This window comes from Sinocyclocheilus grahami, unplaced genomic scaffold (genome assembly GCF_001515645.1).
Source record: "Sinocyclocheilus grahami isolate Dianchi unplaced genomic scaffold, SAMN03320097.WGS_v1.1 scaffold251.1, whole genome shotgun sequence".
Lineage (NCBI taxonomy): Eukaryota > Metazoa > Chordata > Actinopteri > Cypriniformes > Cyprinidae > Sinocyclocheilus > Sinocyclocheilus grahami.
This window is the reverse complement of record NW_015505430.1, coordinates 246,752-259,053: the sequence shown is the minus strand read 5'-3', so window position 1 is coordinate 259,053 and position 12,302 is coordinate 246,752. Positions and strand designations below refer to the sequence as shown.

Below are 12,302 nucleotides of genomic sequence, written 5' to 3'. Positions count from 1 at the left end.
CACAAAGTTATTGATAATACTTTACAAAAAACAAAAACCTATTTGCATTAAATACAAATGACTCGGTCCTGGGAGAGAAAGATGAAATGAATACTTGCTTACTCTACTATTGTTTTTTTAAAATTTATCTCTATTGTTGTTTTTGACCTTACATTTTCTTATTTTCTTGTAAGTGTCTCTCAATTCTCAAGTCCCGAAGCTTTACTGCCAATAATCTGTTTAATGAATAGCATTGTAGTTCCCCCGAATACTGACAAATACAAACAGCACCCTTTAGTCCCCCTTATGAACAATGAACCCTGTAGGTACCATGTATTGAACATGGGATAATAGTGGTAAAATAATGTATCATCTTTCTCTCTCTCTTTCTCCGTCTCTTCCCTTCAGGCCTTTCATCCTTCATCTCAGGCACCGTAAACACTCTCATTGCTGTATGTCATGTAAAGGAACAGGTCTTCTTCATGGTGTTCCTAAAAAGAGAGACAGAGATGATAAATTTAGATCAAACAATTTATTAGTATTATTTTTTAAATGTAAAAACTGCGTATAAACTGTTCAAAAGATTGTGGTCCGTAAGAATTTTTATTATTTTTTAAATAAATACTTTTTTTTTCCAAAAAAAAAGACATTCAATTGATCAAAAGGGACAGTAAAGACTTTTATATTGTTACAAAAAATTTATCTCTATTGTTGTTTTTGACCTTACATTTTCTTATTTTCTTGTAAGTGTCTCTCAATTCTCAAGTCCCGAAGCTTTACTGCCAATAATCTGTTTAATGAATCGCATTGTAGTTCCCCCGAATACTGACAAATACAAACAGCACCCTTTAGTCCCCCTTATGAACAATGAACCCTGTAGGTACCATGTATTGAACATGGGATAATAGTGGTAAAATAATGTATCATCTTTCTCTCTCTCTTTCTCCGTCTCTTCCCTTCAGGCCTTTCATCCTTCATCTCAGGCACCGTAAACACTCTCATTGCTGTATGTCATGTAAAGGAACAGGTCTTCTTCATGGTGTTCCTAAAAAGAGAGACAGAGATGATAAATTTAGATCAAACAATTTATTAGTATTATTTTTTAAATGTAAAAACTGCGTATAAACTGTTCAAAAGATTGTGGTCCGTAAGAATTTTTATTATTTTTTAAATAAATACTTTTTTTTTCCAAAAAAAAAGACATTCAATTGATCAAAAGGGACAGTAAAGACTTTTATATTGTTACAAAAATTCAAATAAAATGCAGTTTTGAACAAAAATGTATTATGGTTTCCACAAAAATATTAAGCAGCACAACTCTTTTCAACGTTAAGTTAAGAAATGTGAATAAAAAATGTGTCTTGAGCAGCAAATCAGCATTTTGGAATACCGGAGTAATGGACTTAACATATATTCAAACAGAAAACAGCTATTTTAAATTGTAATAATATTTCACAATACTACAGATTACACTTTTTTTAATCAAATAAATGCAGCCTTTGTGAGCGTAAGCTGCTACTTATAAAACGTAAAAAAAAAAATCTTACAGACCCAACCTTTTGAATGGTATTGTGTATATTAGCTATATTAAGTTTTTCAGTTTTCCATTTTTGATTTTCAAACATGAATTTATTTATTAATCATATTACTAATTTAGCATTTTAAAAACAAAATTAGTTTTTGAACACCCTATGCTAATAAAGTTCAGTATCTTACTCAGCGGTAATGAAGAGGAAGGGTGCTCAAGTTACCTCATACACCGCAGAGAGGGGGGAACTGGATGGAGGGAGGGAATTTTTAACGAAAAAGAAGAGCGCTTCTTCTGGTCTCATAGACACCCGCTGTCTGATCAGGAAGCAGAGCTGACCGACTGGAAGAAGACGAGGAGGGTGTGGAGAGAAACTCAGTCAGATCAAAACTTAACAGTTTCATTTCTTTCTTAAAGAAGAAAGGAATAGGGAAGTTTAAGGTCAGACAGTCTCAAAAAAATTGAAAAGGCCTTAATATCCCGGTATAAAATTATGCAATGCTTATTGGCAATCATAAGATGAGTTGATTTCCGCTGTAAATTTACAGATGTTATTTTTTTTTAATAACATCCTGTTGGGGAGCATATACTGTATGAAATAAGAGTTGTCACCTGTGAGGTCTGAAGGAACAAGGTATTTCTTTTTGTCAAGCTCAGGGGCCCGTGACCTTGCAGCTCTCTCCACAATTATCTAAGGAGACAAACAAACAAGTAAATACCCAATATAATATTCTGAAGATTCAAATTCTGTCATTATTTTCTCACTCTCCTATCATTCCAAACCTGTTTGACTTTCTTTCTTTCTTCTGTGAAACACACAAAAATATATTTCGATAAATGCCTCAAAAACATTTTTTTTAATGGTCACCAAAGCTGTTTGGTTACCAACATTCTTCAAAATATCTTCTTTTATGTCCTGCAGAAGAATGATTTGGATTGACCTGAGGGTGAGTAAATAATCACTGAATTTTCAATTTTGGGTGAAAAAAAAAATGTCTTAATGTAACAGAAATGTATTATTGTTTGTTATTGTAGTTTCCAACCGTGAGACTGACCGGGATTTTATCTGGATGTTTGGTGCGGACTCTCTCTCCTTCCGCTCTCCTGACCTCCAGTGGAACACTTCGCTGATACTGGCTAGACATCTGAGGGCCAAACACACACATGAACAATAACATCAACATTAAAATATAACAAACAAAAACATCTCAGGCTTTCTCATCTGATATATAAAATCATCCTCCTTAGTTATTATAATTCAAACACGGGCAGAAAAAAAACACTTGCAATGAGATATGCAAATGATCGTTAATAACACATTTATTATCTAATCAAGTCAGTCAGTATATTTTAGAGATAACAAATAATTTTTCCATGAAACTCTCTGGGCCTTCTCCCATCCCACCATGGGCTCTTCCTCTCCTTTGCCCTCAGTCCAGATGTTGCTGGCATAAACTTCTGCCATATGTTCAAATTCATACCACGTGTATATTTTCTACAGGCTTGTCAAAATACAATAGCTAAAAGTCATAATAAATCGAAAAGATTTTTAATAATAATTATAAAGATAGAAATGTCACAAAGTTAAACCATCACAATGTCTGCATTAGTTCAACCTGCACAACTTAACAGATTTTTAATGCCGTTTTATCAAAGGTTGTGGAAAATGCTTCAACATCTTTTATTACTAGAACTAGACCGGTGTTGTGCCCGTAGACTGCATAGAAACATGGACGTAGTGTCCGTGACGTCACCCGTAGATTTCCGAAGAGCGTTTTTGAAACTCAAAAGTGGACGCGTCACTCCCGGATAATCGAAAATAATTAAATTTTTAATTAACCATTAAAAATGGTTAATTAGTAGATTAGTTAATGCAAACATAGTATTATTTATGAAATCTAGATCAGGACTGCAGGTTATGAAGCCATATTTAAAATCATATTTGGAAACTTGTTAACAATAGCAACTGCACAGAAAAATGTTTCAAAAGTTTTTATAGCAATTGTGAATTGCATGTAATGTTTTTGTGTACCATTGCATTTTTGTATTTCATCTATTTAATTGATGAATAAAGCATTGTATGGCCAGTCAGCTCTGTGATCATTAGTATTCATTACGTGAATGCAAATAAAGACATGCTTTTGAATCCTTTTGGGGGTACTTTGCTGCCAAGTCAAATGCACCTAAACTTGAATTCTGGGCTAGGACTGCAGGTAAGGAGGTCATATTGTTTGCTATACTAAAGAATTAATAAGGTAATATATATATAATATATCACGAGAGAGAGGGGGAGGTTGCCGCTTGGTTGTGCCGAATTCTGCACCCCTGCCAGATTATGCCCCCTCCATTAAAATCGCTACATGATTGCCTAATCCCAGCCCCACCCCTAATCCTAACCCCTCCCCCCACACCTACTCCTAAACCTACCAATACTAGGGGATGCATAATCTGGCAGGGTGCAAAACACCGGCTGCAGTGCCTGTCTGTTTTGTTTATGTTCACCCAACCATTCACCAAAGTCTCTCATGCCCTGCAGAGGAACATTACATAATACAGACATGAACACACATCCCGTTAGAACACAAATTAAATGTGTCATATGACATTTTTTGCATTTACTCCCACATACTTTGACATCGGAACAGCTGAGTGTGCAAAAGCATGCCAGAAATTCTATATACTGTAGCAGATCACGTGGGCTTGTGATTCATGATGGTGTTGCTAAAAGAAGTTGCAACAAGGAGTGCTGCAATGCGAAAACATGTCCTCCACAGCACTGGCCGCTCCGGGAACACTCACTGTACAATTTCCACAAACCCAGCTTTTAATAATAAACAATAACAATCTGCTGTCGTCAGAAAGCGCATGATAATGTAAGATAGCTGCGCCCATAACAACTGCTGATGACGTAAGGCCGCGAGCTGCAAAATCCTCGATCAGGAACAAAAGTGAAATAGTGCGGGTGACCGCGGGGTTGGGGTTTGAGCCTTTGAGTCACCACAAATTCACGTTCGTTTCCAGCATGAAACTAACCTTACCCACAGTCGCGAACTGGGTTTACTGGTCGTTGTGGTAAACACCAAGCATACCTTGGATGGGGTGCTGATGGATTCAGTGAAATACAACGCCTGTCTTCCCCACTTGGACGAATATCAGGTGGCCGAATCAGCGCAGTAAGGATGTCGACTTCCAAAACTCAATCACTTTATATATTTTAAGTCGCCTTCTATGTTGAAGATGTCGACTGGTCCACTTTTCCCACTAACAACAACAACAAATAATGTACCGCCTTATTCTGGGGCCTGGCCAATGAAAAGCATAAAAATAGACTGACATGGCATCTAGCTATTTAGGAGAGAGAGAGGAGACGGCGTTTAAATGTTTTTACAGTGCTTCTATTGGCCAGAGTGAGCTGTCACTCAAGGGTCCGCTTGGTCAGTGGAACCAATCAAAATAAAGGAAAGTTCGGCCAATGAAAGGAGCGCTACAGTGTATCTGCGTTACGTGCCTGACGTGTCCTTATCTTGGCGAAACCAGCCTGTGCTTCTGGTAGCAGCCCAGGACAGAGACAGTACGCTTCTCTGAAGTTTTCTAGACATAGTGCCATTCCTTATGAACGTCCTACGTGTCCTTTCGGCAAACAAATAAACAAACAAATCTAAGAAAAAGTTAAACCCAGAAACAATAAAGTGGGCTACAATACAGTAATACAATTATATAGAATCAGAATCAGAAAGAGCTTTATGGTCAAGTGTGTTTACACACACAAGGCATTCGTCTTGGTGCCAGGAGCTTCCAGTACAGAAAGTACAAACAGTGCAGACATAAGGTAATAAAAATAATAATAATAAATAGAATAGACAATAAATTATAAATAACAATATAGTAATAAAATATAGAGAAAAGAAAATGTCAATAGACAAACAGTATACAGTTGTATACAACACTATACTGCTAAGTGGCTTTATTATACAGTGACACAGCAGTGAAAACAGACTGACCCAGAAAGAGATGCACACAGGACATCCAGGGTGATGCATGAAGGAGCAATAAATTGCTACACAATGATTCTCAAGTTAGTATCAAAGGGAACATTTTTACAATAATACTTATGAAAATCAAAGTTTTGAGGGGACGTTTTACGATTATAATTATGGATGTGCTTGTGTATATTTCTGTATTTATTATTGTTTTTATTTATTGAAACTATATTATTGTGTGAGCGATGAAACTTGTTTTTGTAATGACCTTTTTAAATCTGTTTTTATTGTGTTGTATATTGTACTTAGCATACATTTCGGGGCTGAATATAAAAATAAATATATGTATATTTTTAGAAATGTTTCAGATTGATCAGAATTGGGTCTCAATGTCAATTTAATCTGGATTGTTTTATGTCTAGAAAGGCCTATTTTTCCTTCTCTGTGGCACGCTCCAGCATAGATATGCGGTTCAGGCTGCTGGTATAGTTGGTGTGCGGGAGAAGGCGGCAGAATTTCCGGTGTTATCATCATCAGCCATTTTGTTAGAGGTGTTGACATTCAAACGCTGAGTTCGGCGAGCTAGTTGATATGGGCTCCAGTATAATTTTAATGTCAACTGAAACTTGGTATATTTAAGGAATTCGGTATAAACCCTTGTTAAGCAGCTTTTGTTCGCGATTTCCTACTAAGCATCCTATATTAAACGTTAGAACTATAATTTTCCTCATATTTGCGTAGAATTTTCGGACGCGATAAGAAGTAGCTAGTAACGTTAGCTCTGGGAAATGGCGGCGAACGCGGCACAGCAAGCCCCGACACCAAACTGGTAAAATTATAAATCCTTTTTATCAAACCATATATCTTCTGCTACATCACTTTGACTCTTGAACGACTGCATTCTATGAACGGAAACCTTTACCAAGCATGTATGATGTAAAAGTTGGTGTGAATGTCCATAGGGTTTTAGCGTTTGCTTGCCTAGCTGCTTTATCTTGGTGGATATTCAGCGAATTATATCGTCTTTTGATAATTAAAAAAAAAACAATTTAGATAAATTTTTTTCAATTTAGTCTAGATCGAAGACGTCGCTGTTAACATTAATATTTTAGTTCAAATTACATTGAAAAGTTATTCCACGTTGGAATTTGACTTGCGTTTCTACGTTTGGCTTGTTTATTAAAGGCCTGACTAACTTACCGGATAGCCAGTCAAGGCTGTAATATTACCGTTATGGTATATAACCAACACTCTTTTATGCCATTAATTATCTAAACAAGGCACGGTATGCGTAATAACTATATGCGTGACTCAATATAAAACTAACTTGCAGATTTTAAAGTGTGCAAATATTATAACGTTATATACTGGTTGCTGATGTATTCAGTTTTATTTGTATGTGAACTTTTTGTATTTTTGTATGTAAAAAATACAGGAAGGTTCTAGATATTGTGTAACCTAAAGTCAAATTTACCTTGTCATGCACAGGCCGTATGGTAGTAATTCAAGCGGAGAAGGGCAAGTCCATGAGAACCCAGAATGGGAAAAAGCCCGACAGGCTCTAGCCTCCATTAGTAAAAGTCAGAACTCTACCAAAACTTCACCAACCAATCGCACCCCCCAACAGGTTAGTGTTTTTTATGAGTAGAGGTGGTTTCTAGTTGCTTTACTTGTCTATGCCTCTTTTGTGTGGGTAAATGGTTGATTCTGTTCTGTTTTCTGTTAGGCCGGACCTTATCAGGCAACAGACTCTTCTGCAGTGCAGCAACAACAGCAGCAATACTATCAACAGTGGTATCAACAGAACCAACAACAGTATGCTGGTTACCCATATCCATATAACTACTACTACCCCATGCCTCCGGTAAATAAATGCACTCCTTCAAATTCTTACAGAATATGCCTATATATATTTGCCCTAAGACCTCAGTCACAATTAGAAGTATATTTCCTAAAATGTATAGTCTTGTTACATTGATACTAGAATTAAATGCAAGTATAATACTAGCCTTTTTGCTGTTTGATAGTACAGGGAACTGTCTGACATGCATCTACATTTTAGCATTTGCACGAGTGTTTATGCTTTTGGCACATGCTCTAATCTAAAGCAGTGTTCAGATATGTGTCAAAATACACCTTGCCTTGGAAATGTATCCTGGTAGATCTGGTGCTGTCTGCTGTATTATTAATATTCACAAAATAATATTCACAAAAAAAGAAATCGAATGCTTTTGGTTGGATAACATTGGAGCCTTTAATAAGACCTCTGCAGCTGAATATGAAAAGAAACTGTGCAATTCATGACTGTGCTAGTACCACCTATTTTGTGCTGTTTCAATATTTATATATTTTCCTTCAGTATGGAGGACCATATCCTCCAGGACAGTATGGTGTTCAAGGAGGCTACCAGACACCCACTACACCCACTGGACAGGTATAGACCTCCATATATCATTCTGAATTCATGCTGGCCATGTATATCAACTATTTTTGTAAGTTTTAAGTAATTCACAGATCCCTCCCTCTCTTTTTCAGGCCCCTGCTATGCCTATGATGGAAGATCAGTCCTCCAGCTATTCCTCCCAGCCCCCTCCTCCTGCAACCCCTCAACCACCCCCTCAGAGTCCTACATCCACTGACCAGCCCCCACCCCCTCCTCCACCCCCTATACCTCCCCCACCCAATGCCCAGTACCCCCCTCCATCATCCCAGACCCCCTACAGCCCTAATTGTACCATGCCATACAGCCCCACTGATTCAAACCCTATGATGCAGGGCTACAATTCAGGACACATTCGGCCAGGGTACCAGGGTTACCAAGCTCCAGCATATCAGCCCCCTCAGCAGCAGGCTCCAGGACAGGGCCCGTACGGAGGCCCAGGCAGGGTGGATGCTAAGAAACCTAACAATAGCAATATGAACAAAGGTGGCCAGCAGCTGTGGCAACGCATGAAACGTACGTGTCTCTGCGCTTATGTGTGTGCAGCGTAGGGCTGTGACGATAGATCGATGCAGAATCGATTTGTGGATCGATTCCGAATGCATCGTGATTCTCTCTGGAATCGATTCTGAGCTTAGATTTTAACAGCAGATGGCGCTCTAATTTAGGTTTTATCCGCACACTCAAACGCTCATGAAGAAGAGCGCTTGTTCGGTTGAGTCAAAATTTCACCTCTGCTCCGAATGCTTTTATGATGTGAGATTAATGTAAACACAGCCCACTGTGAACACCCTTGTAACTCGCTTAAACCTTTTCAAACTTTATGAATGATTATTTTAGGTTCAAGTGTGTGTAAGGATTTGGAAACAAGCAGAGTATGGCTGTTTCTAAAGCATGCAGTGCCCTCTGCTGTTCAAAACTAAGCTCAGAACCTACTCGAGAAAGAATCGCGATGCATTTGGAAAATCTCAGAATCAATGCTGCATAATTTCTCCACTCGTGATGCATCTATTTATTTTCCCAGCCCTAGTGCAACGTGTGCTTTTAATTATATCCTCCTAATGTTCTCTTTCTTCCCTTACAGAAGCTCCTGGATCCAGTGCTGTCAAATTTAATGTACAAAAACGCCCATATGTCATGGCCAATCATACCTTTACTCCAGGTGAACAGGCCCCTGGATTGGCTTCCCCCACTGCGACAAACCCATTGACTGGGTCTGTTGCTGCAACCTCTACCACTTCCTCAGGAAGTGCCCAAACTCGGTAAGCATACTGGGTAATATTTTAAGTTGAGGTAAATCATTAGAGCTGTGCTAATTTAAATGCAATGTATTACCCATATTAACTAAGTCATATTTAATTGTCATTTTAAATAATTGTAAACCGTTTTATATATCTTGTAGGCCTCAGGACTGGCCACAGGCCATGAAAGAGTATGTACAGCGCTGCTTTACAGCCTGCGAATCTGAAGAGGATAAGGACCGTACGGAAAAAGTGCTGAAAGACCTTCTGCAGTCCAGACTACAGGATGGCTCTGCTTACACCATCGACTGGACCAGAGAACCACTGCCAGAGTGGGTTGCATCTCTGTTCTGTAATTTTCTACCCTTGGTTCAGTTCAGCATTCTTCGTTCATTCAGCTTCAGATATGCTATTTCAAACTATTAACTACTGGCACTAAACAACCACTTGCTTTATCAGTTTGAAGCCAAAGCAGTCTCGCTGGGAGCCGGTTCCTCATCGTTCTCAGGAGAATGCTATTGGGAGAGGTGGAGCCACCCGTGGCAGGGGCGGGGCCAGGTTGGGTAACTACAGAAATGTCTTTTCTCAAAGAAGCCCCTCTTCAAGCTCATCCCACTCCTCATCACGATCCCCGTCACCTCACAGCCGACACAGGGACCGGAGTAGACATCATCGCAGGTAATGCACAGGGTTGCAAACTTGCTTAATAATCTAATACAATCACTTTCATTCATCAGTATAAATATGAAAGGATTTGGAGATCTGTAGGATTTGACAGGTGATTGTGTTCCTCCTTTAGTGACTCTGGCTCTCAGTCAGACAGCAGCATGTCAAGTGATCTTCGACTTTCACTGTCCCGGCGGCAACAAAAGCCTGGCCGAGGCCGTGGGGCAGAAAGGGAGCGAGGTAGAGGAGCTGCAGGAGAGAGAGGCAGAGGAAGAGGCAAAGCAAACAGAGGGCGGAGGTGAGATATTATTGTTTGTACAACAAAATTAAATGGCATTACCAAACTTTAGGGAATGTTTTCATCACATTTTGCTCAGTATGACAGTTTAGCCACTTTAAAGGGGTCATGAACGGGCTTTTAAAAATTATTTTATACTGTTGTCTGAGGTCCACTTATGACGTTCGCGTGGTTTTTACATTCAGAAACATCAAAATCAATAAGTAATAGGTTATTTTCTACCCTGGTTTTGAGGCCGGCTCGAGAAATGCTTGGTTTTTTATGGGCGTGCCGCATTGAAGACTTGGAAGTAAACGCCCACTGCTATGATTGGATAATAGTTTTGCATAGTAAACTATCTTTCTGTGTCTGTTACTAATATAAGAATATATATATTAGTATAAGAAACTAATACTAATTTCATATGATTGGAAACTTATTTGTCTTATTCTACTTATTATATTGTTTTAAATAAAAATGTTAAAATAAATAAATTAAACATAATAAATAAACATACATTTTTGAATTTGACAGATGAAAATTATGCCACTACAAAGGTAAAAAGAAAATACTTTAAGTCACTTTAAGGAGTCAAATGTCACCTCAGATTAGGAAGGATAATTTCTTATCAGAATTTGATTTGATCAGAAGGTGTTCCTAAATTTTTTGAAATTAGGAGGACAAGAGCTCCTAAAAAGAAAAGTAAGCATAGAGCCATGTGTAACAGTATATTAGATCCGTGCATGAGGTCTTAAAGACACAGCAGCCTAAATAAACCTCCTGCTGCCTTTCATTATACAGTGAAGACTATCCAGTGTTATTTTACAGTTGAGTAGATTATAGACCTAACTGAAAAAATTAAAGTACTGTTAATTTAATTTGTATCTTATTGTTTTTGTTTGTGCCATTGATTGTCATTAATTTATTTGTTCTTATTTTATTATTTACTATGTCTTTTTTTAGTTAAAATAAATTCAATTCTGAGTGCACGTGATTCTTGGGTGGGGAGGGGGCGTGGTCCATGAGAAATAGTCCTGCCACCACAGCTGGAAAAAATCCTAGGAAACACTGAATACATTTAATAAAATTAGAAATATGCCATTACAAAGGTAAAAAGAAAATGCCCCTGTAAATCACTTTAAGGAGTCAAATGTCACCTCATATTAGGAAGGCAAATTTTTGATCAGAATTTATTATTGATCTGAAGGTGCTCCTACATTTTTAAAATTAGGAGGACAAGCGCTCCTAATTACAAGAAAACACTGCTCTTAAACTGGGTGTGTGACAGGTATAGCTGTGGAATGGGGGTTTGGCTGAGGAAAAATTCAGTCAAAAGATTTTTTTATTTTTTGCTTTAACCCCTGACTGTCATGTGCGTATCAGTGGGCGGGGCTACAGAATTCGGCATGATATTCTTCTGTGGAGGCGGAGTTTAACCTATCTATTATGTCAGGTAGGCACGTTCCAGGATCTGGCGTTCGCTGGGCCTGATGTCAATAAAAGCTTTTATTTCAGTAACAAGGACGTTTTCAGTTCTGAAACTTTCAGGGTATTCTTTTAGTACGATGACCTCTTATTAGGTTTGGGTGATATCTACCAAATTGGCATCGGACTATGTCTACAGTGAAACATCTTGATGGACGATGACATCGGGGGTTAGGGGGTGTGCCCGAAGTGTGAATCCGTATGCAGAAAGGCATGTAAAACAAATAACGCGTTCTATGGAGACACTAATGGGACATGGTTAGCCGCTTGCTAGCGGTAGACTATTACATTATAGTACATGAAAGTTCACTTACCACATACACAGAGTAAGGAGAGATGACTGATAGGACAATGGCGAATGATTTGCAGGTACTGAGCACCACTGACAAATATCTAATCTAGTAAAATGTGTGGTAGCGGCAGTACCATTGAAATCCATAGTATTTAGTCTGTGTGATCGCGAATCTCGAAAGTAAAAGTAAAATGAGAGTGCGCATTCAAAAGCGGTTTCAATGCCCTGCATATTAGTAGCGGCTCCCTGATGCCCGCAATTTATGTACAGTATAATTACCCAACGATATAATTGGGAGAGAAAGTATTGAAATATTTTTTTATCCTCCCATCTCGCAGGCTATTTATTCCGTTTAGGGGTTCTGTAGTACACTTAATTTTAAATTGGGATGCGGCGGATTGTGGGGGGTATGGG

General features: G+C 38.3%; 2 protein-coding genes across 3 annotated transcripts in view; one reads left to right on the top strand and one right to left on the bottom strand.

Moving 5' to 3' along the window:
• Window positions 1-673: 673 nt before the first annotated feature.
• LOC107598403 (gamma-aminobutyric acid receptor-associated protein-like 1) lies at window positions 674-4,848 on the bottom strand. Of its 2 annotated transcripts, none has more exons than XM_016289726.1 (5): window positions 4,541-4,848; window positions 2,563-2,652; window positions 2,120-2,198; window positions 1,731-1,849; window positions 674-1,024 (listed from the first exon to the last, which is right to left on the bottom strand). In XM_016289726.1, exons 2-5 carry the CDS (start codon window positions 2,650-2,652, stop codon window positions 959-961), a joined length of 354 nt encoding a protein of 117 aa, XP_016145212.1. In that variant the 5' UTR covers window positions 4,541-4,848; the 3' UTR covers window positions 674-958. The 2 variants fall into 2 exon arrangements, with proteins under 2 accessions (XP_016145212.1, XP_016145211.1); XM_016289725.1 differs by having other exon boundaries at window positions 4,597-4,846.
• A 1,170-nt stretch (window positions 4,849-6,018) lies between these two features.
• The window catches only part of LOC107598384 (leukocyte receptor cluster member 8 homolog), a 13,559-nt gene continuing 7,275 nt past the window's right edge, over window positions 6,019-12,302 (top strand). Inside the window, exons 1-9 of the mRNA XM_016289696.1 lie at window positions 6,019-6,316; window positions 6,976-7,114; window positions 7,214-7,351; window positions 7,847-7,921; window positions 8,023-8,443; window positions 9,012-9,189; window positions 9,330-9,500; window positions 9,628-9,846; window positions 9,968-10,132. Of these exons, the coding sequence (XP_016145182.1) occupies window positions 6,276-6,316; window positions 6,976-7,114; window positions 7,214-7,351; window positions 7,847-7,921; window positions 8,023-8,443; window positions 9,012-9,189; window positions 9,330-9,500; window positions 9,628-9,846; window positions 9,968-10,132 (1,547 nt within the window). The 5' untranslated portion in view covers window positions 6,019-6,275. The remainder of the gene's footprint in view (window positions 6,317-6,975; window positions 7,115-7,213; window positions 7,352-7,846; window positions 7,922-8,022; window positions 8,444-9,011; window positions 9,190-9,329; window positions 9,501-9,627; window positions 9,847-9,967; window positions 10,133-12,302) is intronic.